The sequence below is a fragment of the Myxine glutinosa genome, chromosome 2 (assembly GCF_964187855.1).
Source record: "Myxine glutinosa chromosome 2, kmMyxGlut1.1, whole genome shotgun sequence".
NCBI classification, from domain to species: Eukaryota; Metazoa; Chordata; class Myxini; order Myxiniformes; family Myxinidae; genus Myxine; species Myxine glutinosa.
Window position 1 is genome coordinate 120,591,659 of NC_136262.1, and position 25,993 is coordinate 120,617,651.

The 25,993-nt window shown below is 49.5% G+C and overlaps 1 protein-coding gene across 2 annotated transcripts in view; it reads left to right on the forward strand.

The window, feature by feature from the left end:
- Window positions 1-1,662: 1,662 nt before the first annotated feature.
- LOC137421317 (transportin-1) overlaps window positions 1,663-25,993 on the forward strand; it is an 89,870-nt gene continuing 65,539 nt past the window's right edge. The window contains exons 1-11 of one of the 2 annotated variants that reach the window (XM_068107239.2): window positions 1,663-1,860; window positions 1,942-2,941; window positions 12,584-12,659; window positions 13,370-13,519; window positions 13,610-13,716; window positions 13,879-14,012; window positions 19,313-19,394; window positions 19,718-19,840; window positions 24,220-24,338; window positions 24,483-24,543; window positions 24,700-24,862. In XM_068107239.2, the coding sequence (XP_067963340.1) occupies window positions 2,837-2,941; window positions 12,584-12,659; window positions 13,370-13,519; window positions 13,610-13,716; window positions 13,879-14,012; window positions 19,313-19,394; window positions 19,718-19,840; window positions 24,220-24,338; window positions 24,483-24,543; window positions 24,700-24,862 (1,120 nt within the window). In that variant the 5' untranslated portion in view covers window positions 1,663-1,860; window positions 1,942-2,836. Of the gene's footprint in view, window positions 2,942-12,583; window positions 12,660-13,369; window positions 13,520-13,609; window positions 13,717-13,878; window positions 14,013-19,312; window positions 19,395-19,717; window positions 19,841-24,219; window positions 24,339-24,482; window positions 24,544-24,699; window positions 24,863-25,993 lie in introns of both variants that reach the window. The other variant, XM_068107238.2, reaches the window with a different exon arrangement.

The following is a 25,993-nucleotide window of genomic DNA, read 5'->3' on the forward strand; positions in this document are numbered from 1 at the left end:
ACGCTGCTACCACATGGTGGAAGCGGGTGTTGTCGGCGGTGATGCCTCGCAGGGCAAACTGGAGTCCGCCTGGGCGAACCAAACCGCCGCGTGAGCCTCCCAGAAGGTAGGCAGTTTAAGGGCAACTGCCGTGTCCATGTCGTGGGTCACCAATGAAGGAGCTGTGCTCCAACGCGAGTCGAAAGGATTGACGCGACAAAAGACGGAAATTCGTCCGAGTTGCTTTATTGCACGAACCAAACTCGGGTACTCTGAAAAGCCCGTTTATCGGGCAGCAATATATATACACATCATGCCGGAGCGTTTGCCCGGGAAAGGCGAGACCGGGCGTGCCCGGGCGTCCTGGGCGAGCCCTGGAAAGGCGAGTCTGGACGTGCCCGGGCGTCCTGGGCGAGCCCTGGAAAGGCTAGTCTGGACGTGCCCGGGCGTCCTGGGCGAGCCCTGGAAAGGCGAGAGCGGGCATGCCCGGGCGTCCTAGGCGAGCCCTGGAAAGGCGAGGCTGGGCGTGCCCGGGCGTCCTGGGCGAGTCCTGGAAAGGCGAGTCTGGACATGCCCGGGCGTCCTGGGCGAGCCCTGGAAAGGCGAGAGCGGGCATGCCTGGGCGTCCTGGGCGAGCCCTGGAAAGGCGAGTCTGGGCATGCCCGGGAAAGACGAGACCGGGCGTGCCCGGGCGGCTCGGGCGAGCCCGGGAACGGTGAGTCCGGGCATGCCCGGGAGAGGCGCGTCTGGGCCTGTCCGGGCGGCCTGGACGAGCCCGGCATGGTGATCGCTCCCTGGCCGCGTCCTCGGTAGGTGCAAGGCGATTGTGTATACCCAGCGGTAACCGCTACACATCCACCTTTCTTGAGAGTAGACACACACTTTTTGGGATTTGTGGAATGAATGATCTCTTTTATCTGAATTCTTCATTTAATCTCCTCCCATGTTGTTGTGTGCAGCCCGTGCTGCTGGTTGCATCATTTCTGAAAGCGAGGCTGTACCACTGATGTAGTGCCCCTGTTAGGCTGTTATGAGGAAGCTGGTACTCATTTTGCTAACATTGAAAGGATGACAGGTTGAGTCAACCCACCTGGTGTTAATTCAACAGCACGACAGGTGATCGAACTCAAGACAGCCACCACGCCCCCAGGAAATGATGAAACCAGCCACATGATGCACACGAACGACCAATGGTCAAAGGAAATTAGTCAAAGGTCAAGCCAATCTGAAACATGTAAAACTATTAAATCACAGTGAGAATACTTATTATGAAATTTGTTATGCAAAACATTCAATCGTGAGAAAAGTTGTAGTTATTGATGGTGTTGTTGTTGTTGTTTGCAAGTCTCACAACTACAACGGAAGTGACGTCATGAAAGGTCAAGCACTCGGCACTCCACTGCGCGCCGTTTAGCGATGCACCTGCGTGGAAAAAGCTGTGTGACGCATGATGTATGACGTGTGACGTGTGACGTCGCACGGCACGTGTGACGTAAGACATGTGACGTAAGACGCGTGACGTCGGGTCGTCATTTGCACAGTACTCAGTGGGGTGAAAAAGTTTGTGAAATGTAAACTGGTAATTGAAGGTCGACGACTTGTTAGACTTGCCACAATTATCCTATATTTATTTATTTGCCGTTATTACAATTATTATTGATCGTACAAGGGTTAAAATAATCGAACAAATACGATAATTATTGTATGTATGTCTGGCAATCCTGGACTCTTAATAGGAAATGCGTGTTTGAGGAGAGTGATGTGTGAGGACCCTTGTGGAGTGTGGGACTCGGCTGTGAGGTGTGAGGACCTGATGCGATGGAGTGTGGGACTCGTCTGTGAGGTTTGAGTACCTGATGGAGTGTGGGACTCGTCTGTGAGGTGTGAGGCCCTTGTGGAGTGTGGTACTCGTCTGTGAGGTGTGAGGACCTGATGCGATGGAGTTTGGGACTCGTCTGTGAGGTGTGAGGCCCTTGTGGAGTGTAGTACTCGTCTGTGAGGTGTGAGGCTCTGATTGAGTGTGGGACTCGTCTGTGAGGTGTGAGGACCTGGTGAAGTGTGGGACTCGTTTGTGAGGTGAGGACCTTGTGGAGTGTGGGACTCGTCTGTGAGGTGTGAGGCCCATGTGGAGTGTGGGAATCGCCTGTGAGGTGTGAGGCCCATGTGGAGTGTGGGAATCACCTGTGAAGTGTGGGATTCGCATGTGAAGTGTGAGGACCATGTGGATTGTGGTACTCGTCTGAGGTGGGAGTATCTTGTGGAGTGTGGGACTCGTTTGTGAGATGTGAAGACCTTGTGGAATGTGGGACTCGCATGTGAAGTGTGAGGACCATGTGGAGTATGGGGCTTGTTTGTGAAGTTTGAGGACCTTGTGAGGTGTGAGACATTATGGTTGCGAGGTGTGAGACATTATGGTTGCGAGGTTTGAGGCCCAGTGAAGATCCAAGCAACACGTGACCCTTTATCCATGCACATTACAGCTCACGGCTCCACACTCCACAGTAACCACTTTCCACACTCATTTCGGAAAAAGTTAGTTTAAAAAGACGTTAAAGTGCGCGCTTTCAAAACGACCAATCAGAATGAAGCCTTTAGAATGACTCGAACAGCCGTTATTCGATTTCGTACGTTTCGAATGAATAACATGCCCTGACTTAATTTCGTTTCCTTCGATCTTCCTTTTGTTTTCCGCCTTTTAAAATCCAGAATGATAAAATATGCCATTTGCACTTGTCGAGGGTAGTGTCGTGATGTGGGGTTTCCGTTAAGCGAACTTGGGGCATGTTTTCCTCTCCTAATTTCCTTTTCCTCCTTCCTCGGATCTTCGGTGTTCTTCTTCCTCACTACCGTGGGCGCAATGGCGGCGGATTGGCGCCCAGACGAGTCGGGCCTACAGCAGATCCTTCAGCTGCTGAAGGAGTCTCAGAGCCCGGACACGAACACGCAGCGCGCCGTGCAGCTCGTATCCTTCGCCCGGAGCCCGAACGGGGACGATCGGGGGACGATAACCGGTGACATGGCCGCCGACCGGGGGGGAAACGTGTCTGATGGCAGTTGGCACCGAACTTATGTTACCCTCACGGTGACTTCCTGGTGATGAAAGTGTTCGAGTTGGGGTAAAGTACTCGCGCTCCATTTCCCTTATTCTTTACCTCTTTGCTGGTACTTTGATGGGAACTTTAATAACCGAGAAAACTTACCTGGAACAGGGGAACAGAGGTAGAGAGAGGTGGGGTGCATGTGCGTGGATCGTTGTGCGAAACGAACAAGTTATTGAATTGATGTTTTAACTGATTTACGGAAAAAGAAAGTGCAGAATAACAAGGATTTTCTCTTATTTATATATTGTTCACGTAAGTGGGGATTACAATGAGCAGAGCGACAAGTGCGTCCGGTACGAGCTGGGGGATGGGGGTGCGATGAGGGGGGGGGGGGGGGGGGCGATGAGGGGGGGGGGGGTGCGCGATGAGTGGGGAGGGAGGGATCGCTTCTGTAGGTGAGGACATAGCGTTGGGGGCAGGGGGAGCAGTGCTGGGGTGGGGGGGGGGGGCATCGCTTCTGTAGGTGAGGGTATAGCGTTGGGGGCAGGGGGAGCAATGCTGGGGGTGGAGGAGGAGCAGTGCTGGGGGGGGGGGGGGAGAGGGAGGGTTCGCTTCTATAGGTGGGGGCATAGCGTTGGGGGCAGGGGGAGCAGTGCTGGGGGGGGAGAGGGAGGGTTCGCTTCTGTAGGTGGGGGCATAGTGTTGGGGGCAGGGGGAGCAGTACTGGGGGGGGGGGGGCATCGCTTCTGTAGGTGAGGGCATAGCGTTGGGGGCAGGGGGAGCAGTGCTGTGGCGGGTGTGGGGGAGGGAGGGATCGCTTCTGTAGGTGAGGACATAGCGTTGGGGGCAGGGGGAGCAGTGCTGGGGGTGGAGGAGGAGCTGGGGGGGGGGAGAGGGAGGTTTCGCTTCTGTAGGTGGGGGCATAGCGTTGGGGGCAGGGGGAGCCGTGCTGGGGGGGGGGGAGGGTTCGCTTCTGTCGTTGAGGGCATAGCGTTGGGGGCAGGGGGAGCAGTACTGGGGCGGGGGGCATCGCTTCTGTAGGTGAGGGCATGGCAGGGGGGGCAGTGCTGGGGGGGGGGGGGAGGGAGGGTTCGCTTCTGTAGGTGAGGGCATAGCGTTGGGGGCAGGGGGAGCAGTGCTGGGGGTGGGGAGAGAGGGAGGGTTCGCTTCTGTAGGTGAGGGCATAGCGTTGGGGGCAGGGGGAGCCGTGCTGGGGGGGGGAGGAGGGTTCGCTTCTGTCGTTGAGGGCATAGCGTTGGGGGCAGGGGGAGCAGTACTGGGGGGGGGGCATCACTTCTGTAGGTGAGGGCATGGCAGGGGGAGCAGTGCTGGGGGGGGGGGAGGGAGGGAGGGTTCGCTTCTGTAGGTGAGGGCATAGCGTTGGGGGCAGGGGGGGCAGTACTGGTGGGGGGGGCATCGCTTCTGTAGGTGAGGGCATATCGTTGGGGGCAGGGGGAGCAATGCTGGGGGGGGGGGTGGCATCGCTTCTGTAGGTGAGGTCATAGCGTTGGGAGCAGGGGGAGCAGTGCTGGGGGGGGGGGGGGGGAGAGGGAGGGTTCGCTTCTGTAGGTGAGGGCATAGCGTTGGGGGCAGGGGGAGCAGTACTGGGGGGGGGGGGCATCGCTTCTGTAGGTGAGGGCATAGCGTTGGGGGCAGGGAGAGCGGTGATGGGGCGGGGGGGGAAGGAGGGAGGGCATAGCGTTGGGGGCAAGGGGAGCAGTGCTGGGGGGGGGGGGCGGCATCGCTTCTGTAGGTGAGGTCATAGCGTTGGGGGCAGGGGGAGCAGGGCGGGGTTGGGAGCGCTTCTGTAGGTAAGGGCATATCATTGTGGGCAGGGGGAGCAGGGCGTGGGAAGGGGGCGCTTCTGTAGTAAGGGCATATCGTTGTGGGCAGGGGGAGCAGGGCGTGGGGGGGGGGGGGGAGCGCTTCTGTAGGTTAGGTGAGGGCTGAGCGTTGGGGGCAGGGGGAGCAGGGCTTTAGGGATCACTTCTGTGGGTAAGGGCATAGTGTTCTGGGCATAGGCAGCAGGGTGGGGGGAAATGGAGGGAGTGCTTCTGTAGGTGAGGGCCGGGCGTTGGCGGCAGGGGGGGGGGGCACTTCTGTAGGTGAGGGCCAAGCGTTGGGGAGGGTGGCGCTTCTGTAGGTGAGGGGCAAATGTTGGGGGGGGGGGGTGATGGGGAGCAGGGCTGAAGGGGTGCTTCTGCAGGTGATGGCTTAGCGGGGCCTGAGAGAGCAGGCCTGGGGGGAGCTCCTCTGCAGATGGCCAAGCATTCGGGGGCAGGGCCGAGCAGGGAGTGGGAGCCGAGTAGGGAGGCAAGGTGTGGGCGAGTTTTCAGGATCGAGTGGGATGCCCACTCCAGGCAAGGTGTGATGGCCGGTCCAGGCAAGGTGCGACGTCCGGTCCAGGCAAGGTGACATGGCCGGTCCAGGCAAGGTTGCGACGGCCGGTCCAGGCAAGGTGCGACGGCCGGTCCAGGCAAGGTGCGACGGCCGGTCCAGGCAAGGTGCGACGTCCGGTCCAGGCAAGGTGCGACGTCCGGTCCAGGCAAGGTGCGAAGTCCGGTCCAGGCAAGGTGCGAAGTCCGGTCCAGGCAAGGTGCGAAGTCCGGTCCAGGCAAGGTGCGACGTCCGGTCCAGGCAAGGTGCGATGTCCGGTCCAGGCAAGGTGCGACGTCCGGTCCAGGCAAGGTGCGACGTCAGGTCCAGGCAAGGTGCGACGTCCGGTCCAGGCAAGGCGCGACGTCCGGTCCAGGCAAGGTGTGACGTCCGGTCCAGGCAAGGTGTGACGTCCGGTCCAGGCAAGGTGCGACGTCCGGTCCAGGCAAGGTGCGACGTCCGTCCAGGCAAGGTGCGACGTCCGGTCCAGGCAAGGTGCGACGTCCGGTCCAGGCAAGGTGCGACGTCCGGTCCAGGCAAGGTGCGACGTCCGGTCCAGGCAAGGTGCGACGGCCGGTCCAGGCAAGGTGCGACGGCCGGTCCAGGCAAGGTGCGACGGCCGGTCCAGGCAAGGTGCGACGGCCGGTCCAGGCAAGGTGCGACGGCCGGTCCAGGCAAGGTGCGACGGCCGGTCCAGGCAAGGTGCGACGGCCGGTCCAGGCAAGGTGCGACGGCCGGTCCAGGCAAGGTGCGACGGCCGGTCCAGGCAAGGTGCGACGGCCGGTCCAGGCAAGGTGCGCCAGCCGGTTCATGCGAGGGCTATGTGCCTTGTGAGTGCCACTCAAGGTGACGTGCAAGGGCTGCTCAGGGCATCGTCCAAGAGCCATGTGTGGTGAGGCTGCTTCAGGTGATGCATGAGGAACGTGCACGGCAAGGACTGCAAGGTGCGAGGGTCGTGCGCAGGGTGGGCTGCTCCGGGTGACGTGCGTGGCGAGTGCTGCTCCGGTGCAAGAGCCGTGCGTGGAGAGGGTTTCTCCAGGTGTGGTACATTTGTCATTCATGTTGAAGATGACTCCAAGCGAGGTGTGAGAGCTGTGTGAGGTGACGGCAGAGCAGAGTGGAGTCCGCACGGCGAGAAGGCCTGTGAGCATGGTGAGGCAGAAGGGGCCTTCCAATACATTTTGTCCCAAAGCTTCAGCCGGCAAGATCACTGCCTCGATTTTCTTGTGGTGATGATGCCAAGAGAATCCTTTTGATGAACTACATTTCTCATAAAAACGATCAACCACTGGGGCTTTGCATCAAGCCTGTGCAAAGATTGCAGATTGCAGCAGGTCATTGAGTAGAAACATCGGGGAGTGTTGGCCAATGGTGTGCTCGTCCTTCATGGCGATCCGCTTGGTACTATGACTGTTTGTTGTGTGAGTACCGCCAGTTGTGATTGTGGATTTGAGCGACTGGATCGCTTCGCTCCCCAAACAGTGCAGTCACAGACTTCTCTGTTTTGCCACTTGAAGTTCAACCGGGTGAACTGAATGAACCAACCTGTGAAACACGTCTGAATGAGCCACCGAAAAACCTTTATACAACTGAAGGACATTTACCGATAGTGTAGCAGCATAGCAAACCTGTTGTGCATTTTGTGATACAAGCACCAAATTTGGCACAAATGTACATTAATATGTTGCGAACATTTTCAGATATTGGGCCACTTGAAATTCCGTAATTTTTTGTTTCAAATTTTTTCAAATTTCGTAATTTCAAATTTTTCGGGTGACACCGTCACAATTTCGGTCTTCGAGGCCGGCCGATATAGTGGGGCGGCTTAGCCCAAATATTCAAAAGAATTGTGCATTTTGTGATACAAGCACCAAATTTGGCACAAATGTACATTAATATGTTGCGAACATTGTGTGGTCAGCAATGAAGACGAGAGTCTGAATTACATGTATGCAAAAGACCTTGTGAACCAGTGAAGCAAATACACGGGTAAGCATGAATTAAATCTAGGGCATGATATAATTTCCATGATGTTTACCTCTACACTCAATGGTGGAAGGAGGTAATGTTTTGATCCCAGCTTGTCTGTATGTCTGTTTGTCTGTTAGTCCACAAAATTCCAGACAAAGCTTGTAGTAGTGGTAGTGGTAGTGGTGATAACAGAAATTGTTATATAGAACTGAACTTATATTATTATTATATGCAGAAAATAACTTCATTTCTATATGCCCTGCAGTGGACAGGTTAATTGGTTTATGCACTGAAGGGGTCACCCTGGTGTGCACTGCTGTGTTCTGCCTCACTGAGTTGTTCAGGTATGATGTACTCAGCACAAGCTTCCGGTCGGCCCGGAGGTGGGGGTGCGGGGCCTGTCACGGAACGTCAAAACAAACGGCCTGCCGGGGCCGCCCAAAAGTCGGGCGTGAGGGGCGCGTCCACTAATGGAACGCCTCTCGCTTCCCAGATCGAGGGCCACGTGGTCAGGAGAACCTCGTCCCTTCCGGTCACACTTTGCCTATCGGCCGGCCTCGAAGACCGAAATTGTGACGGCGTCACCCGAAAAATTTGAAATTACGAAATTTGAAAAAATTTGAAAAAAAAAATTACGGAATTTCAAGTGGCCCAATATCTGAAAATGTTCGCAACATATTAATGTACATTTGTGCCAAATTTGGTGCTTGTTTCACAAAATGCACAATTCTTTTGAATATTTGGGCTAAGCCGCCCCACTAGAAGCGACTTCATGTTACATATAAACAAATAAGGTTGTCATTTGGGATGGTTGTATCTTGTTCCTCAAACTTTTAGTTGGCCCCTCGTAACGAGTAGGTATCAAGTCCTTTCTTTGTACGTATTCCCAAAGGCACTTGTCTTAATTTTTGTTTTTCACACAATGGAAAATGCCCTCTGCTCTTCCCGCACCAAATTTCCCTTCATGTCTTGTTATCGACCCCGCTGCACAATGCAAGTCTCGCATTTGCAAGTATCACAAGTGATTTTTACAGCAAATGAGGAAAGATAACTTTTTATTTTCACCTATTGATATAAAATAGTAAATAATTTTTTATTTAACCCTTTCATGCACACTTTCATAATTTGTTCAATTTATTGTTACTAGCAACAGTACCCGCCCTATGGGCGGGGCTTCAATTGGGAAGCCCAAATGAAAAGGTAAAATATCAGAAATTGAAGGCTTTTTTTATTTTAAATGATTCATATAAACATCCCTTGAATCATATCACACGCAAATCATCAAAATCTAAACAGTACATGGCTAAACAGTACATGGACGATCACATACCACGTACGTCTTGCGTCTCGCTCGCTTTCATGTTGTCCCGATAATGATCCTTCCGCAGGTTCACCGACGGAAACCTTGTTACGACTTTTACTTCCTCTAGACAGTCAAGTTCGCTCATCTTTTCCGAGAACGGCCCGTGCAGGGGCTGATCCGAGGATCTCATCAAACCGTCCGATCGGTAGTAGCGGCGGGTGGTGTGTACAAAGGGCAAGGACTTAATCAACGCGAGCTGATGACTCACGCTTACTGGGAATTGCGTGAGACACTGTCTCAAGCCCCAGTCCCCATCACGGATGGGGCTCAGCGGTTTACCCGAGCCTGACGGCGAGGGCAAGGTACAGGCTGGCCCGTCCAATGTAGCGCGCGTGCGGCCCCGGACATCAACAACGGGGATTTTAAAGGCAATTTTCCCTGCAAGAGCGGGGGTTAGCCTTGTGGTCCCCATGACGATCTTCTCCATTTTGCCCTATTTTCTGCATCTCCCCTTGTTAACCCCCTTGCCCGCATTTCTTCTTCGACCATCTTTAGCCAAGTCTTTCTCGGTCTTCCCCGTCCTCTACTTCCTTCCACATTCATTTCCATCACTCTTCTCAACCAGTCACTTTCATCCTTCCTCAACACATGACCAAACCATCTCAAACTGTTTCTCTTCACAGCATCAATCACAGGCTCTATTCCCATCATCTTTCGCAATTCATCATTTGGCTTCCTCTCTCTCAACGATACTCCACACATCCACCGAACCATTCGCATTTCCACCCTTTCCAGCCTTCGTTGCTGCTCTACGTTCATTACCCATGTCTCGCTCCCATAAATCATAACACTTCTCACACATGCAGCTGCAGCATACACCTTTCCCTTCAGCTTCAACGACACTCCCCTCCTCGTCAGTACGCCACTCAGTTCCCGAAACGTCTTCCATGCACATCTCACTCTAGCAACCGTTGCCAAGTCTGATCCACCTTCTCCATTCAGCATGTCTCCTTGGTAACAAAATGTTGTCACACCTTCGAAGGGCATTAAACGTTCATTAAACATGAAACGTTCATTTTTTAATTTTTTTAAAATTTTTTTTGTTTTTGTATACTGAATCGAGGCTCGTGAAAGAGCTGACATTTACTTCACAAACAAATCAATAAGACAAACAAAATATATAAAAAGAGGGAGCAGAAGACAAGAGAAGGGGAAGCACACAAACACTTGAGGGCACACAACATTTAAGAGCAGGGAGATGTGTGGGAGGGAGAGGGCTTGGGGGGAGGGGGGATCCAATCCTTCATTAAAGGATTACGAAACAAAAAACTTTACGAAATTGCGTTCACACCGTCACGTCAAACACTACCGTGAACACATACATTGTCACAATGAGAACATCGTCACAATGAATGTTATGCGGGAGTCCAAACCTGAGAATGCTGGAGACCAAAGCTGAAATTGGGAAAACTAAATATCCTATTTTACTCCCAGGGGTCCCAGGATTACCCACCCAAAATATCTTTGCGATCGGTTCAGCAGTTTTTACGGTACCTTCGAACAGACAGACGGACATTTGGCGAATTATAGTAAGATTATCCAGCTGTGGAATTGGCTTTCGTCACAGCTGAGAGGCAGAAATTTTCTTCAGGAAGAAACGAGTTTGTTCTTGAGTGTTGATGAACTCCTTCGCTCCCCAGAGTGTCGATGAACTCTCCTTCGCTCCCTCGAATGTCGATAAACTCTCCTTCACTCCCGCTAGTGTTGATGAACTCTCCTTTGCTCTCGCTCGTGTCAATGAACTCTCCTTCGCTCATTCGAGTGTTGCTGAACTCTCCTTCACTCCCTCGAGTGTCGAACTCTCCTTCGCTCCTTCGAGTGTTGATGAACTCTTCTTTGCTCCCTCGAGTGTCGATGAACTCTCCTTCGCTTCCTCCAGTGTCGATGAACTCTCCTTCGCTCCCTCGAGTGTCGATGAACTCTCCTTCACTCCCTCAAGTGTCGATGAACTCTACTTCGGTCTTTCGAGTGTCGATGAACTCTCCTTTGCTCCCTCGATTGTTGATGAACTCTGCTTCGCTCTCTTGAGTGTTGATGAACTCTGCTTCACTCTCGAGTGTTGATGGACTCTCCTCCGCTCCCTCGAGTGTTGTTGAACTCTCCTTCGCTTTCTTGAGTGTTGTTGAACTCTCTTTTGCTCCCTTGAGTGTCGATGAACTCTCCTTCGCTCTCTTGAGTGTTGATGAACCTTCCTTCGCTCCCTCGAGTGTTTGTGAAGTCTCCTTTGCTCCCTCGCGTGTCGATGAACTCTCTTTCGATCTCTCGAGTGTCGATGAACTCTCTTTCGCTCTCTCGAGTGTTGATGAACTCTCCTTCGCTTCCTTGAGTGTTGATGAACTCTCTTTTGCTCCCTCGAGTGTCGATGAACTCTTTCGCTCTCTTGAGTGTTGATGAACTCTCCTTCGCTCACTCAAGTGTTGTTGAACTCTCCTTCGATCCCTCGAGTGTCTTTGAGCTCTCTTTTGCTCCCTCGAGTGTCGATGAACTCTCCTTCGCGCCCGCTCGTGTCGATGAACTCTTCTTCGCGCCTGCTCATGTCGATGAACTCTCCTTCGCGCCTGCTCGTGTCTATAAACTCTCCTTCCCGCCCGCTCGTGTCTATTAACTCTCCTTCCCGCCCGCTCGTGTCTATAAACTCTCCTTCCCGCCCGCTAGTGTCGATTAACTCTCCTTCCCGCCCGCTAGTGTTGATGAACTCTCCTTCCCGCCCGCTAGTGTCGATGAACTCTCCTTCACGCCCGCTAGTGTCGATGAACTCTCCTTCACGCCCGCTATTGTCGATGAACTCTCCTTCCCGCCCGCTAGTGTCGATGAACTCTCCTTCCCGCCCGCTAGTGTCGATGAACTCCTTCGAGCCCGCTAGTGTCGATGAACTCTCCTTCGCGCCCGCTAGTGTTGATGAACTCTCCTTTGCTCCCTCGAGTGTCGATGAACTCTCCTTCGCTCCCTTGAGTGTTGCTGAACTCTAGTTCGCTCCTTCAAGTGTTGTTGAACTCTCTCTTCGCTCCCTCGAGTGTTGTTGACCTCTCCTTTGCTCCCTCGAGTGTTGTTGACCTCTCCTTTGCTTCCTCGAGTGTTGTTGGCCTCTCCTTCGCTCCCTCGAGTGTTGTTGACCTCTCCTTCGCTCCCTCGAGTGTTGTTGACCTCTCCTTTGCTCCCTCGAGTGTTGTTGACCTCTCCTTTGCTCCCTCGAGTGTTGTTGAACTCTCCTTTGCTCCCTCGAGTGTTGTTGAACTCTCCTTTGCTCCCTCGAGTGTTGTTGAACTCTCCTTTGCTCCCTCGAGTGTTGTTGAACTCTCCTTTGCTCCCTCGAGTGTTGTTGAACTCTCCTTTGCTCCCTCGAGTGTTGTTGAACTCTCCTTTGCTCCCTCGAGTGTTGTTGAACTCTCCTTTGCTCCCTCGAGTGTTGTTGACCTCTCCTTTGCTCCCTCGAGTGTTGTTGACCTCTCCTTTGCTCCCTCGAGTGTTGTTGACCTCTCCTTTGCTCCCTCGAGTGTTGTTGAACTCTCCTTTGCTTCCTTGAGTGTTGATGAACTCTCCTTCGCGCCGCTAGTGTCGATGAACTCTGCTTCGTGCCCGCCTGTGTCGATGAACTATCCTTCGCTCCCTTGAGTGTCGATGAACTCTTTCGCTCTCTCGAATGTTGATGTTGATGAACTCTCCTTTGCTCTCGAGTGTTGTTGATGGTCAAGTTAGACTAATGAAGACGTCATGATTTTGTTTTTATATTTGATCTGAGATGGAATTGATTCCCTTATTATCAGTTTGATTGTGTAATAAAAAATAATTTTTTTTTACCTGTTTGTTGTGCTTTTATTTTTGTTTTCCATGTTAAACCTTAACTCAAAATCAGAAACTGGAACAGTTAAATCAGTATCCAGACTTCAACAGCTATCTCATGTTTGTGCTCACAAAGTTAACCGCTGAAGGTGAGTGGATCTTTGGCCTTTGTATGCCAGCATCTCGATTTGTTTATGCTCTCAAGGTGTTTGTTGTTACGTGTGATTTCATTTATTTGTTACTCGAGAAAACCTTTCCTCAAACTAGAGGAGAAAGAGGCAAGTCTGTGGCCTGTATTTTTACCACCCCTCCTCCGATCTCTAGCTTCCTCTGCTCTCTCGGTCCTCTGACCCTCCAAAGCCCCTCACCTGATGCAACATCCAAAATGCAGCCTTACCATACACCTCCACCCTTTTCTTCCTCTTTTTCTCTCCTTTGTTGAACTGTTGTCTTCCCAAGACAGTTCAATCTCACGCTTCCCTCCAGCGTTTGAAATGGTTGTTGCACCACCACCTCACATCATCCCCCATCCCTCCCTGTGGTATTTCTACCCCACGAACCCTTCCTAACCCAACCTTCTTACTTGCAGGTAACTTACCATGGTTCCTCCACAACCTCTCCCTCCTCTCTTCCTGTTTGGTCTTTTCATTTATTGTTGCGTCTAACTATGGTCCTACTTCCTCATTGTCACTTCGTTGCCATTTTCCCTTCCTTCACCTTGCTCTTGCATGAGCCTCAATCCTGTATTGGAGAAAAAAAGGTATAATGATTGCTCATTTTAAAAAAACACTCAAACTTTCTTATTATTTATGTTATTTTCAACCATTCTTTGTCTATGAACTCTTTCTCTTTTCTCCAGATGAACCGACACGCTCTCTCAGTGGCTTAATCCTGAAGAACAACGTCAAAGCTCATTTCACGGCCTTTCCACCGACGGTGGCAGCCTTCGTTAAACGGGAATGTCTGTCCTCCATTGGTGACCCATCTCCTCTCATCAGGGCCACCATCGGTGAGATTTTTTCTTGTGCGATGTGATCATGGACGTTTCTGAGTTTATCCCCTCCGGATTTCTGAGCCGCCTTCTGTTGTCCGTCCATAGGAATCCTCATCACCACCATCGCTTCAAGGGGAGAATTGCAAAACTGGCCCGACTTGCTCCCACAGCTGTGCGCTCTCCTGGACTCTGAAGATTACAACACTTGCGAGGTAACCCTCTCCCCTCGTCGCGATGACCTCATTTATCATCCTCTAGGCTAGTGTGTTTCGCCGAGTGTCTTCATCCCTCGTGCTTTGGGAATTATTATGCGGGTGCTCTTGAGAAGAGTCGGAGTGCTGGGATCTGTGCAAGTCGGGCCCTGTTTATTACAGGGTGCTTTTGGTGCTCTTCAGAAGATCTGTGAAGACTCCGCTGAAGTTTTGGACTCTGATGTTCTCGATCGACCCTTGAATGTCATGATTCCAAAGTTCTTGCAGTTTTTTAAACATGCCAGCCCCAAAATCAGGTTCTCTTCTCTCTCACCTCATCTGCTTTGCATTAGTGTCACAAATGTAAACCACATTTTTACCCTCGTGTGGCCTCTTCCTTTTAAAATAATGCCACATGAAAGCATCACACTTCCTTTTTTTATTGTTTGTTGTTTATTTTGCATTCCACTTCAGAGAAATGCGAACTAACCCTTAATTATTTTCTGTGCACTTGTTCAACGAGAAACTCAATTGTATATTGTTTTTTTTTTAATGCATCATCGATATAATGCAATAAATAGGGCAAAATGGAGAAGGTTGTCATGGGGACCACAAGGCTAACCCCCGCTCCAGCAGGGAAAATGGCCTTAAAATGCATGTTGTTGTTTGTTTGATAAAATGCTGAAGTTTCTTAGTTCGTTTTCTGTTCCGAACCTGAGAGTGTGAGGTTGCAGGTTAGGGTCAGGTGGATTATTTAAATTGCATGGACAGGTGGATTATTTAAATTGCATGGACAGGTGGATTATTTAAATTGCATGGACAGGTGGATTATTTAAATTGCATGGACAGGTGGATTATTTAAATTGCATGGACAGGTGGATTATTTAAATTGCATGAACAGGTGGATGATTTAAATCGCATGGACAGGTGGATTATTTAAGTGAATTATATAAAAAAAAATTTTTTTTTTTTTTTTTTTTTTTGTATACAAGATCGAGGCTCGTGAAAGAGCACACAACATTTGAGAGCAGGGACATCGGGATATCTGTGGGAGGGAGAGGGCTTGGGGGGAGTAGGCGTGGGAAGGGGGGAGGGGGTGAATGGATGCATTATTTAAATCGTATGGATAGGTGGATTATTGAAATCACATGGACAGGTGGATTTAAATCACATGGATGCATTATTTAAATCACATGGACAGGTGGATGATTTAAATCACATGGACAGGTGGATTATTTAAATCACATAAACAACACAACAACACAACATGCATTTTAAGGCCATTTTCCCTCCGAGAGTGGGGGTTAGCCTTGCGGTCCCCATGACAATCTTCTCCATTTTGCCCTATTTTCTGCATCTCTCCTTGTTAACCCCCTTGCCCGCATTTCTTCTTCCACCATCTTTAGCCAAGTCTTTCTCGGTCTTCCCCATCCTCTACTTCCTTCTACATTAATTTCCATCACTCTTCTCAACCAGTCACTTTCATCCTTCCTCAACACATGACCAAACCATCTCAACCTGTTCCTCTTCACAGCATCAATCACAGGCAATATTCCCATCATCTTTCGCAATTCATCATTTGTCTTCCTCTCTCTCAACGATACTCTGCACATCCATCGAACCATTCGCATTTCAACCCTTTCCAGCCTTCGTTGCTGCTCTACGTTCATTACCCATGTCTCGCTCCCATAAATCATAACACTTCTCACACATGCAGCATACACCTTTCCCTTCAGCTTCAGCGACACTCCCCTCCTCATCAGCACGCCACTCAGTTCCCGAAACTTCTAAAATGCACATCTCACTCGAGCAACCGTTGCCGAGTCTGATCCACCTTCTCCATTCAGCATGTCTCCGAGGTAGCAAAATGTTTTCACACCTTCCAGCTTCACGCCGTCTCCAAGATCCAACTCAACATTTCCTCCATCTGCAGCTCCCTCTGTGCACACCTTACATTTGAATGTAGCTGCCACACTGGTAAATGACCCTCTCAGACCACTACATTTTTGATGAACCCACTCAGCGCACATTGTACATTGAATGGAGTTCACTCCGACACCCGCCCTGCACACAGCACACGGCCACTTCCCAGTTCTTTCCACCTCACCACATGCTTTACCACTTGCCATCACCTTCGTCTTTCCGATATTCACCTTCAGACCTTTTGTCTCCATACATTCCTTCCACTTGTTCATCTTTTCCTTCAGTCCATCCATACTTTCCGCAATCAACACCAGATAATCTGCATACAACAACTCCCACGGTAAACCCTCCTTTACGTTCTGAGCCAGCACCTCCATCACAGCTACAAATAGTAGTGGACTCAGTGCGGACCCCTGATGCACTCCCACCTTCACCTCAAACTCACCACTGTTCCCGTCCTTCGTCCTTACAGCTGTGCGCGCTCTTTTGTACATTGCCATCACTACTCTGATCAACCATTCCTCCACTCCTAACTTCCTCAATGCCCATGTCAATACTTTGCGTGGAACCCTATCGAATGCTTTCTCCAGATCAACAAACCCAAAAAACAACTTCTTCCTCTTCTCCATGTACCTCTCCTGCAACTGCCTCACAATGAAAAGCGCGTCTGTCGTTCCTCTTCCTGGCATAAATCCAAACTGCATTTCGTCGATCTTCACTTTCTTCCTTATCCTCCTCTCCAACACCCTTTCCAATACCTTCATTCTATGCTCCAATAACTTTATCGCTTGGTACGAGCCACACTCCAGGGTGTCACCTTTCCCCTTGTATAGAGGGACGAGGGTACTCAGTTCCCAATCCACTGGAATGCGGCCTTCTTTCACCACCAGATTACAGATCTCTATCATTCTCTTCACACCCCAACTTCCTACTGCCTTCAACATATCTCCCACAACTCCCGTCGGCCCTCCGGCTTTTCCACTCTTCATTGCTTTTATCGCTTCCTCAACTTTCTTCTCAGTTATCTTCTCTGCCGGTCCTAAAACTGGGTTACTCTCTATGTTGCCATCCCATTCATTCTCTGTATTCAACAGCATTTCCATATATCTTTTCCATCTTCCTTTAATTCCATCTGGGTCGACAACAATTTGTCCCACTTCATCCTTCAAGCAACTCACCCCCATCACATCACACCTCTCTTTCGCTATCTGCTTTGCAATCCTGAATACTGCTTTCTGACCCTCTTCCGAATCCAAGCGTTCTCCGAACATTTTCCTACATGCCTCCTGCGCCTTTGCTACCTCTTTCTTTGCAGCCTTCCTGGCTGCCTTATAACTTTCATGCTCTGCTGTTTCTGCTCCCGTACCCTTCGCCTTCTGCCACTCCTTGAACTTCTTCCTCTTCTCGTCAATCCTCTTTCCAACTTCATCATCCCACCACCATGTTTCCGAGTGCCTCGGTGGTCCTTTTGTCCATCCACATACCTCACCAACGGCTCCCAACAGACTAGCTTTCATTGACATCCAACCACTTTCAAGCTCAACCACATCATCCTCTACCCTACTCAGCCTCTCTTTTAATGCCTCCCTTACTGTCACCTCTTTCAACCTCCACACCTTCATTCTCGGTTGGTACTTCACCCGCCGAGCTCTCCTCGCACCTTTCACCCTTATGTCGCAGACAACCAAGTGGTGCTGTGAAACAGCCTCCTCCCCCGGGATCACCCTTGTGTCCCGGAGGTGCCCCCTTTCTCGCCTACGCACCATCAGGTAGTCAACGGTTGTCGTCGACCCACCTGACGTGTATGTAACAAGCTTATTATCCTCTTTCTGGAACTGAGTATTAAAAATCAACAAATCAGCTCCATCAGCAAACTACAAAATCCTTTCACCTTCTCCATTTCTCACACCATATCCGTAACCCCCATGAACTCCCTCAAAACCATCCATACTCCTTCCCACATTTCCATTTAGGTCTCCTCCCACCACAACAACTTCCTCATCTTTCACGTTTTCCATCAGCTTCTCTATCGCACACCAGAACTTGTCCTTCTCTTCATCGCTTCGACCAACCTGCGGAGCATATCCCGAGATGACGTTCACCAAGAGCTTTCCAATCATCATTTTCACCATCATCAACCTATCACTCACTCTAGTCACACTCACCACACTGTCTACAAACTCCTCAGAAAACAGGACACCAACACCATTCATGCCCTCTGGGCACCCTTGCCACACAAACTTGTATTTCTGTCCCTGCCTACCCTTCACCATTCTCACACCACTTCCCTTCCATCTCGTCTCCTGCACACAACATATGTCCACTCTTCTTCTGACCAATACTTCCACCACTTCTCCTGATCTCCCTGTCATTGTCCCTACATTCCATGTCCCAAACCTCAGAAACCGATCTCCACTTCGGGCTGCACCCTGCCCATATGTAGTTGTAATTGTCATGGTTCTCTTTTTGAGGCAATGTTTTTATGGCCGGATGCCCTTCCTGACGCCAACCCTCTTAGTCGTCTCTTACGACACGCAGGGATACGGTGTACCTATTCTGACCAGGGTACACACCGGGAAACGTTTAAAACATGGAAATTCTGGGGATGGGGGGGGGGGGGGGGGGGGGTCGGCGTCAGCATCACGGCTGCGGTTTAAACATATTCCAACAATATCCAAACAGAACCATGATAACCATGAAAAACAATCTGGGAAAAGTCTCCAAGCGAGAACGTGGATTTGAGAAAGAAGGAGCAGAGGCGGAAGAAAAACGAGATACAGGGGGCGGGGCACAAGTCGAGACGCGGAGGAGAGCGAACAAGCACGTGTCCGGGAGGAGAGAAAGAATCAATATAGAATTCTTTGTCTATCCGTTTGTCCTGTTTTTAAAAACGCCGGACAAAGGGTAAGATGCCCGCGAGAGGCAGGGGGGAGAAAAGAAAATCAAAGAAACAAGCAAATGCTATGAAGGAAAGAACTTACACTCACAAAACACCGACGGGGGGAAGAGAGCCTGGAAAGACTAGGCCGCGCACGACGCGCGAATAAAAAACGACCAATCACACACAAATCAGCAACAACCACAAAACCAAAACTAAACAGAAACGCACAACAACACACACACAACAAAACAACCAGCGGAAACCCGACAAAGACACGAATGGGAAAACACTCAAACTTCGATGCCGTGGAGAGATCGAAGCAAGCCTCGTCGCCCGAGGGACCGGAAGTCAATCACATAGACAGGTGGATTATTTAGATCGTATGGACAGGTGGATTATTTAATTGGATTATTTAAATTACATTCACGGGATTATTTAAATCACACGTGGAATGTAGAAATGTTGGATGATTTTGTTTTTCTTTCCATCATTTTGTACAAACTTTTTTTTTTAAACCCGGTGTATTTATGACACAATGCTCCAGGTAAATAATTAATATATAAATGTTTTAAAGGCCAATACCGTATATCTCTTACTTTGCATTCCATGTTCCCTCCCTTCACCCGCCCCTGAAGTGCCCCTTCCTCCTCTTCCCTCCATCCCCATGGCCCTAGCATTCATTCACTTCATTCTAAGTTGTTTATTATCGATTTGTAAGCAACAGTGATTACCTTGAATCCCTTTCCAACAAAACCTCTGTTTTATTTCCGTCCTTTTGTCTCCATCACATTGTTTATTTATTGCCTTCCCCAGGTCACATGCTGTTGCTTGTGTAAATCAGTTCATCATCAGCAGAACTCAGGCACTGATGCTTCATATCGATAGCTTCATTGAGGTATGAACATAGGCGTGGACGATTAGTGTCGAGCACATCATCCAGGTGCAATATTCCATCGGTGTGATGTACCATGGAGCAAAATACGCAGAAAAACAAGTCATTTCAATGGGTTATCCACATGTATAAATGAGTGCATTTGACACGCGAATGGTGTCGTACCATGTGACAATATTTGATATTCATCGTATTCTGCCAAAGCCTGAAAAGGTGCGAAGAAACTCCACGGCACCTCTTCTACCTATCTGCAGTCCAAATTGGATTGTTTACATTGGTCATTATTTGTCTTTTCACTTGGGAATGTGTGAAATGTTTTTTTGCAGAACCTTTTTGCATTGGCATCTGATGAGGAACCGGATGTGCGGAAAAACGTCTGTAGAGCACTCGTCATGCTTTTGGAAGTGCGCATGGACCGACTGTTACCCCACATGCACGCCATTGTTCAGGTAACCTTATTCCTCACCTCCCTCTAATTGTCGATAGCCTTCCTCTTTATTGTAGTCTTCACAATAGTAATGATTCTGTGGGTGTGTATTGTCATTTGCAGTTACTGTAGTGACTAGACAAATTTAGCACACAGGAGTGAAACTGGGCCACAGAAAAGAGTGTGGCGATGGGCAGCAGTGCGATGGGGCGGGCGTTTGATGACTTGCGACAGGCTGGAGTGCGACTGGGTGGGAGTGTGATGGCATGGGATTTTGACGACTAGCGAAGGACGTGAGTGCGACGGGTTGGGAGTGCGACGGGTTGGGAGTGCGTTGGGGCAGGAGTTTGACAACTTGCGATGGGTGGGAGTGCGATGGGGCGGGAGTTCGACCGAGCGGGTGTTTGACGACTTGCGATGGTCGTGAGTGCGACGGGGTGGGAGTACGACGGGGCGGTGTTTGACGACTAGCGAAGGACGCGAGTGCGACGGGGTGGGAGTACGACGAGGCGGGTGTTTGACGACTAGCGAAGGACGTGAGTGCGACGGGTTGGGAGTGCGACGGGTTGGGAGTGCGACGGGTTGGGAGTGCGACGGGTTGGGAGTGCGACAGGGTCGGAGTACGACGGGGCAGGCGTTTGACAACTTGCGATGGGTGGGAGTGCGATGGGGCATGAGTTTGACGACTTGCGACAGGCTGGAGTGGAGCGGGAGTGCGATTGGGCGGCGGTTTGACGACTTGCGACACGCTGGAGTGCGACAGACTGGAGTGTGATGGGCTGGGAGTGCGTTGGGGAGGGAATTTGAAGACTTGCGACAGGCTGGAGTGCGACGGGGTGGGAGTGTGATGGTGTAAGACTTTGTATGCTGGACCAACTGTTTGGTCAAATTGTGGGATTACCATAGACCTGCATTATGGATCGACAACATTATCTGCTGCCTACCTCCCAGTCTAAACACTTTAACATCACATGAACAAACAAAAATAGAACATGTCGTGGAGGTAAAAATAAAAAAATAAAAAAATCTGTCTTTCCTTATCCTATGGAGGTAGAAAGAAAAAGAAGAAAATCTTTCCTTACATATCGCAAGGTGTGAAGATGGTACTTCAGGTTCAGTCTTCTCCATCAATTCTGGTGTCCCACAGGGTTCTGTCCTTGGTCCCACTCTGTTCCTTTTTTAGGAACAGAGTGATCTTCCTGATAAATGATCTTCCTGATAATGTTCTGTCTCAGGTAGCCATGTATGCTGATGACTCCTCACTCTACTGTACATCTGCTGATTCACTCAATGCCACTCGCAATGAGGTTGGAGTTTCACTGGACAATGATTTGGAGAATGTGTTGAAGTGGGAGAATGATTGGATGGTAACCTTCAATGCGAAGAAAATTAAATTGTTGTCCGTGTCTCGCTCTAGAAACAGGTCTTTCCATTTTGTACATATTGGGTCTGTATATAGGAAAGATCATGGCTTTGAATGGGGGATGATCTGAGATGGTGGTGAACAGCTCTCTTGAAGACCTTGAGGGAAGTATGTGATTAAAGAGAATGTGGAAGTTGCTTTCACAGGTGGGAGAAAATATTAACAAATGAGTGGGGGTGAGCAGAGATCCTGGATTTTGGGAGCCGTGATTTGTGAAGATGGTTGCCGGCTGATTTGTGAAGTGGTTCGCGCTGAATTTTTTTTTTTAAGGTTGAAATTATTTTTATTTCTTTATTTTATATATATATGTATATATAAAACGATATTTGTACTGTATATATATTTTTGTATACAGAATCGAGGCTCATGTAAGACTAACACATTGAACTTGAAAACATGCACAGACACATAAAACATACAATGAAGGGAGTGGGGAGACAAGAGGGGGAGAGAGAGAAGCACACAAGCACAACAGCAGTAGAGAACAGGGTCGTCGGTAGATCTGTGGGAGGGGGAGGGCTGGGGGAGGTGGGAGGGGTACACGGTATAAAGCAAATGAACACTACTAGGAATTTATCTACTGGGAATTTCAGGAAAGAAGTTGGGGATTGAAAGAGGCGGATTTGGGGTGTTTTAACGAGGGTAGAAAAGATCAAGGTTTTGCATGGGGGAAGATAAGAGATAGTGGTAAACAGGTGTTTTAAAGACCTGGAGGGAGGAGTGGGATTGAAGGGAGTGAGGGAGCTTGTTCCAGAGGTGGGAGAAAAGAGGAATGAAAGTGAAGGTGAGCAGAGAGTCTTGATTTTGGCCGTTTCACCAGAAGAGGGTTCCTGGCAGATCTTGTGCATCCTGCGGGAATATTTGGGGGACAGAGCACAGACAGAGCAGGGGGGCTAGGCCGGAGAGGAGTCTGAAGAAGACAGAAAGACCACCGACCTGCCTGCGGTGAGAGAGAAAGACCCTCAGAATCGGCTTAATCGCGGGAGATTCCAATGATTCTGAATGTTTTGTTTCAACAGCGTGAAGCCAAGCTAGGTGTGAGGCAGGAGCACCAGCCCAGAGGGGAGAACAGTATTTCATTGATCTGCGGATGAAAGCTTTGTTTGTGGTGAGGAGCTCAGAAGTGCCCAGAAAGGACTTCGGACGATGGAGAATGCCCAGTCGGCGACTGGCTTTGGAGGCCAGCTTTGGTTTTCCCAGGAAAGATAATGGCAGACAGTGAGACCCAAAAGCTTGAGTGACAGAACTTCTTCCAAAGGATTGTTCAGACCGTAGAAGGGAGGGTTGTCCAGATGGTCTTTTCAAAGAGACAAAGTGAGAGTGTGAGATTTGTGAGGATTGAAGGACATTTTTCACTTGTTTGATTAGTTTGTGATTTTGTCCTGGTCTGCAGAGAGTGAAGAGGCTGCAGACTGCCGATCTGAAGGTTGAGATATGGAGCGGCAGAGAGTGGAGTCATCAGCAAAGACATAGAGAGGATTTTCCAGAGAGTCGGAGAGATCATTGATGAAGACCAGAAAAAGCACAGGGCCCAGAACACTACTTTGGGGAACTCCAGCCAGAACAGGAAGGGGAGATGAGAGAAATCCATTCTGGGAAACACGTTGACTGCGACCAGAAAGGAAGTCCGCAAGCCATGCGTGGATGTTTCCATGGATACCATCGGAGGAGAGTTTGGTGAGCAGAACGGGTGGCAGACCGTATCGAAGGCACGTGATATGTCAAGGGAGACAGCTCTGATTTCCTGTTTGGCATTGAGGACCTCCATCCATTGTTGAGACAGCAGAAGCAGCACGTCCAGAGTAGAGTAACCTGGTCTGAATCCAAATTGATGATCAGAGATCAAGCCATTGGAAAAGAGGAAGGATTTGATATCTGAAGCAATGATGGATTCCATGACTGTTGATAATAATTGGGAGCAGGCTGATTGGTCTGTAGTTGCAAGGATCTGTTTTTGCACATTTTTTGTGTAAAGCGGTGATGTTGGCTGATTTCCAAGCAGATGTCAGATGACCTTGAGAAAAAGAGAGGGTGAAGAGAACAGAGAGAGGGAGTGAAAGAGTGGCAGAGCAGGATTTTAGGACCCGTGGGCTGATGCTGTCTGGTCCAGTTGCAGAATCAGAGTCGAGGTTTGACAGAAACTTCTCCACTTTGTCAGGAGAGAAGGACACAGAGTCCAGGAGCAGTCCATAGATTAAAAGTCCACAGATTTTACTTGGTGGAGTTTTCACTCAGTTGAGGGTCCTGGCATGGTCCCATAGTTCTATTTGGCTTTCCCTGAGGATGAGGATCCATTTTCCCCATGGGCCAAAAGACTGCTCATTGCCAATCAAAGTCTTGTGTATAGTTTTGATCTTTAGACTTTATGAAGAGAGGAGACTCAAACTTAAAAAGAAAAAGAAGACTCATGTTATTCATGGTGCTGATATAGCGCAGTCATTTTAAAAGGCAACACGTTTTACATATTTGATGTCTTGGGACCTTTGGAGTGTCGCAAAGATGGATCGGCAGATTGTGGACGTGGTGTAATCACGACATGTTGCGTTGCCGTTTGCATTTTGTTACAAGGTTTGCTGTAACCGCATGTAAATTTGATACATCGATAATGATGTTGTCCTGTTTACTAATTACGTCGTCACTCAAAATGTCTTGTTCATGAAATGGGCCCTGAAGTTGCCATGGGCCTCTCCGAATGTACCTGCACTTCGATTATATGGCTTTTGAAAAGCATAATGCAGATTTAATTTTTCTGCCCATTGCGTTCATTCCCCGAGCAAAGTCCCCTCCATTTCCTCTTTTCTTTTGTGCAGTTTTGTCTGCCTCATCTGTCCCTCCTGGCACTCTGAGTGATGTTTCTTGATGCATGATGCGGCTTTTCCTCTCTGGCCCAGTCTAATAATCTTTTGAACCAGCCGTCCGAATCGTGACTCATTCATTCATGTGTGATATTTATCCCTTGTTGATTTCTTGTTATTCAGTACATGCTGCAGCGAACGAGAGATGCCGATGAGAATGTCGCCTTGGAGGCATGCGAGTTCTGGCTCACTCTGGCTGAACAGCCTGTTTGCAAAGAGCTTCTATCTGGACATTTGGCACAGTACGCGGTCATGGTTGAATGCCTTTATAGAGTGGACACTGGACACACCTGCTTGCTTGTTCTGATGATGTCTCTTTATTTGATACTTGACCACCACCTTCTTCCTCTAACATTTTCATGCTGTTTCCTCTATTCTCTCCCTAGACTCGTTCCGGTTCTCGTGAATGGAATGAAGTATTCTGAAATTGATATAATTCTGCTCAAAGTAGGTTTGTCTGTCTCTATCCGTCTCACTCACACCATCTCCGATTGAAATTGTCCGATCGTTTTGCTCCCTTTCATTTTTCTCCTCATCACCCGGAAGCAGCTTTTTCTTGATCTGGCGAGCATGCTGTCTCACTATCTAACGTTGTCTTTCAAGGGTGACGTGGAGGAAGATGAATCTGTCCCAGACACAGAACAGGATATTCGTCCAAGATTCCATCGCTCACGAACAGTGTCCCAGGCACACGCGGCTGATGGACAGAACTCGACAGACGAAGACGATGACATTGATGAAGATGCTTTGTCGGATTGGAACATACGTATGTTTATTTTCCCTGATTAGGCCTCCTGGTTGTATTGTTCGTGTGTTCATAAATTATCTTAATATTACTAATTATTTAGTCATAATCTCGTGCATGAAGTGAAAAGCGGGGTTAAGTAATCGGTTCACTCTGTCTGCCTGTTTTGAGGTCAGTCTATGATCGAGGAACAACTATATTTCAATTGAATTCTATATTTTTAACACTGTACTACACGAATGAGAACACAAAAATGCAGTTTAGCAGTACTTTGAACTGAATTTAGCAAATTGTATGGAGTCTCTTGCCGAGGGCGCATGCACAGGCAGGATTATGGTAATTGTTTAAGTCTGTCTACCTACCTGGCAGTCAAACAAAGTTGAATACTAGAATGACGCTCTGTAGAGGACATCCCTCCGCCGGTCTGAACAGTTTACATTTTGTATCCCACTGATAAGCCGAACGACTTGCGATGTCCGGATCTGGATCTTCACCAAGATAGAATCAATTCTTCCTTGGAAGACACCCAACCTGTCCACTAAGTTTGGTCTGAATACATCCAAAACCTTTTGAGATACCGTGCTATACAGTATATATGAGGGCCAGTCAATAAGTAACCTTAAAATGGCGATATAAATTCCAGAATGTAATGTGTGTAGTTGTAAATGACATATGTTATATCTATGGGTAAGAGTCATGTTTTGGATCTGGCAGCATTGAGCGTATGACGTCAGTAGGGCAGTTCCTGGATGGCGGCTCCCTTAGAACCATGCACCAGGGAGGAGCAACGTTCTGTCATCCGTTTCTTAGGAAGTGAGGGTGTGAACTCCATCGCAGAAGGAAGGTGCAATATGGTGACGCATGTTTATCGCTGCAGCAGGTGTACAACTGGGACATGAAGTTTAAAAGGGGAGTGTCCAGTGTGGCAGACGCCGCACGCTCGGGCCGGCCTCAAACAGCCGACACACCAGAAATGTTTGCAGGAGTTGAGCGCGTGCTAAGGGAAAACCATCGCATTACACTGTATGAAGTGGTCTCCGAATTGAATATTAGCCATGGTTCAGCACACAATATCATTCACAACGTGCTGGGTTCCGCAAAGTGTCTGCAAGGTGGGTGCCGAGACAACTCACAACCAAACTGAAAGAACGG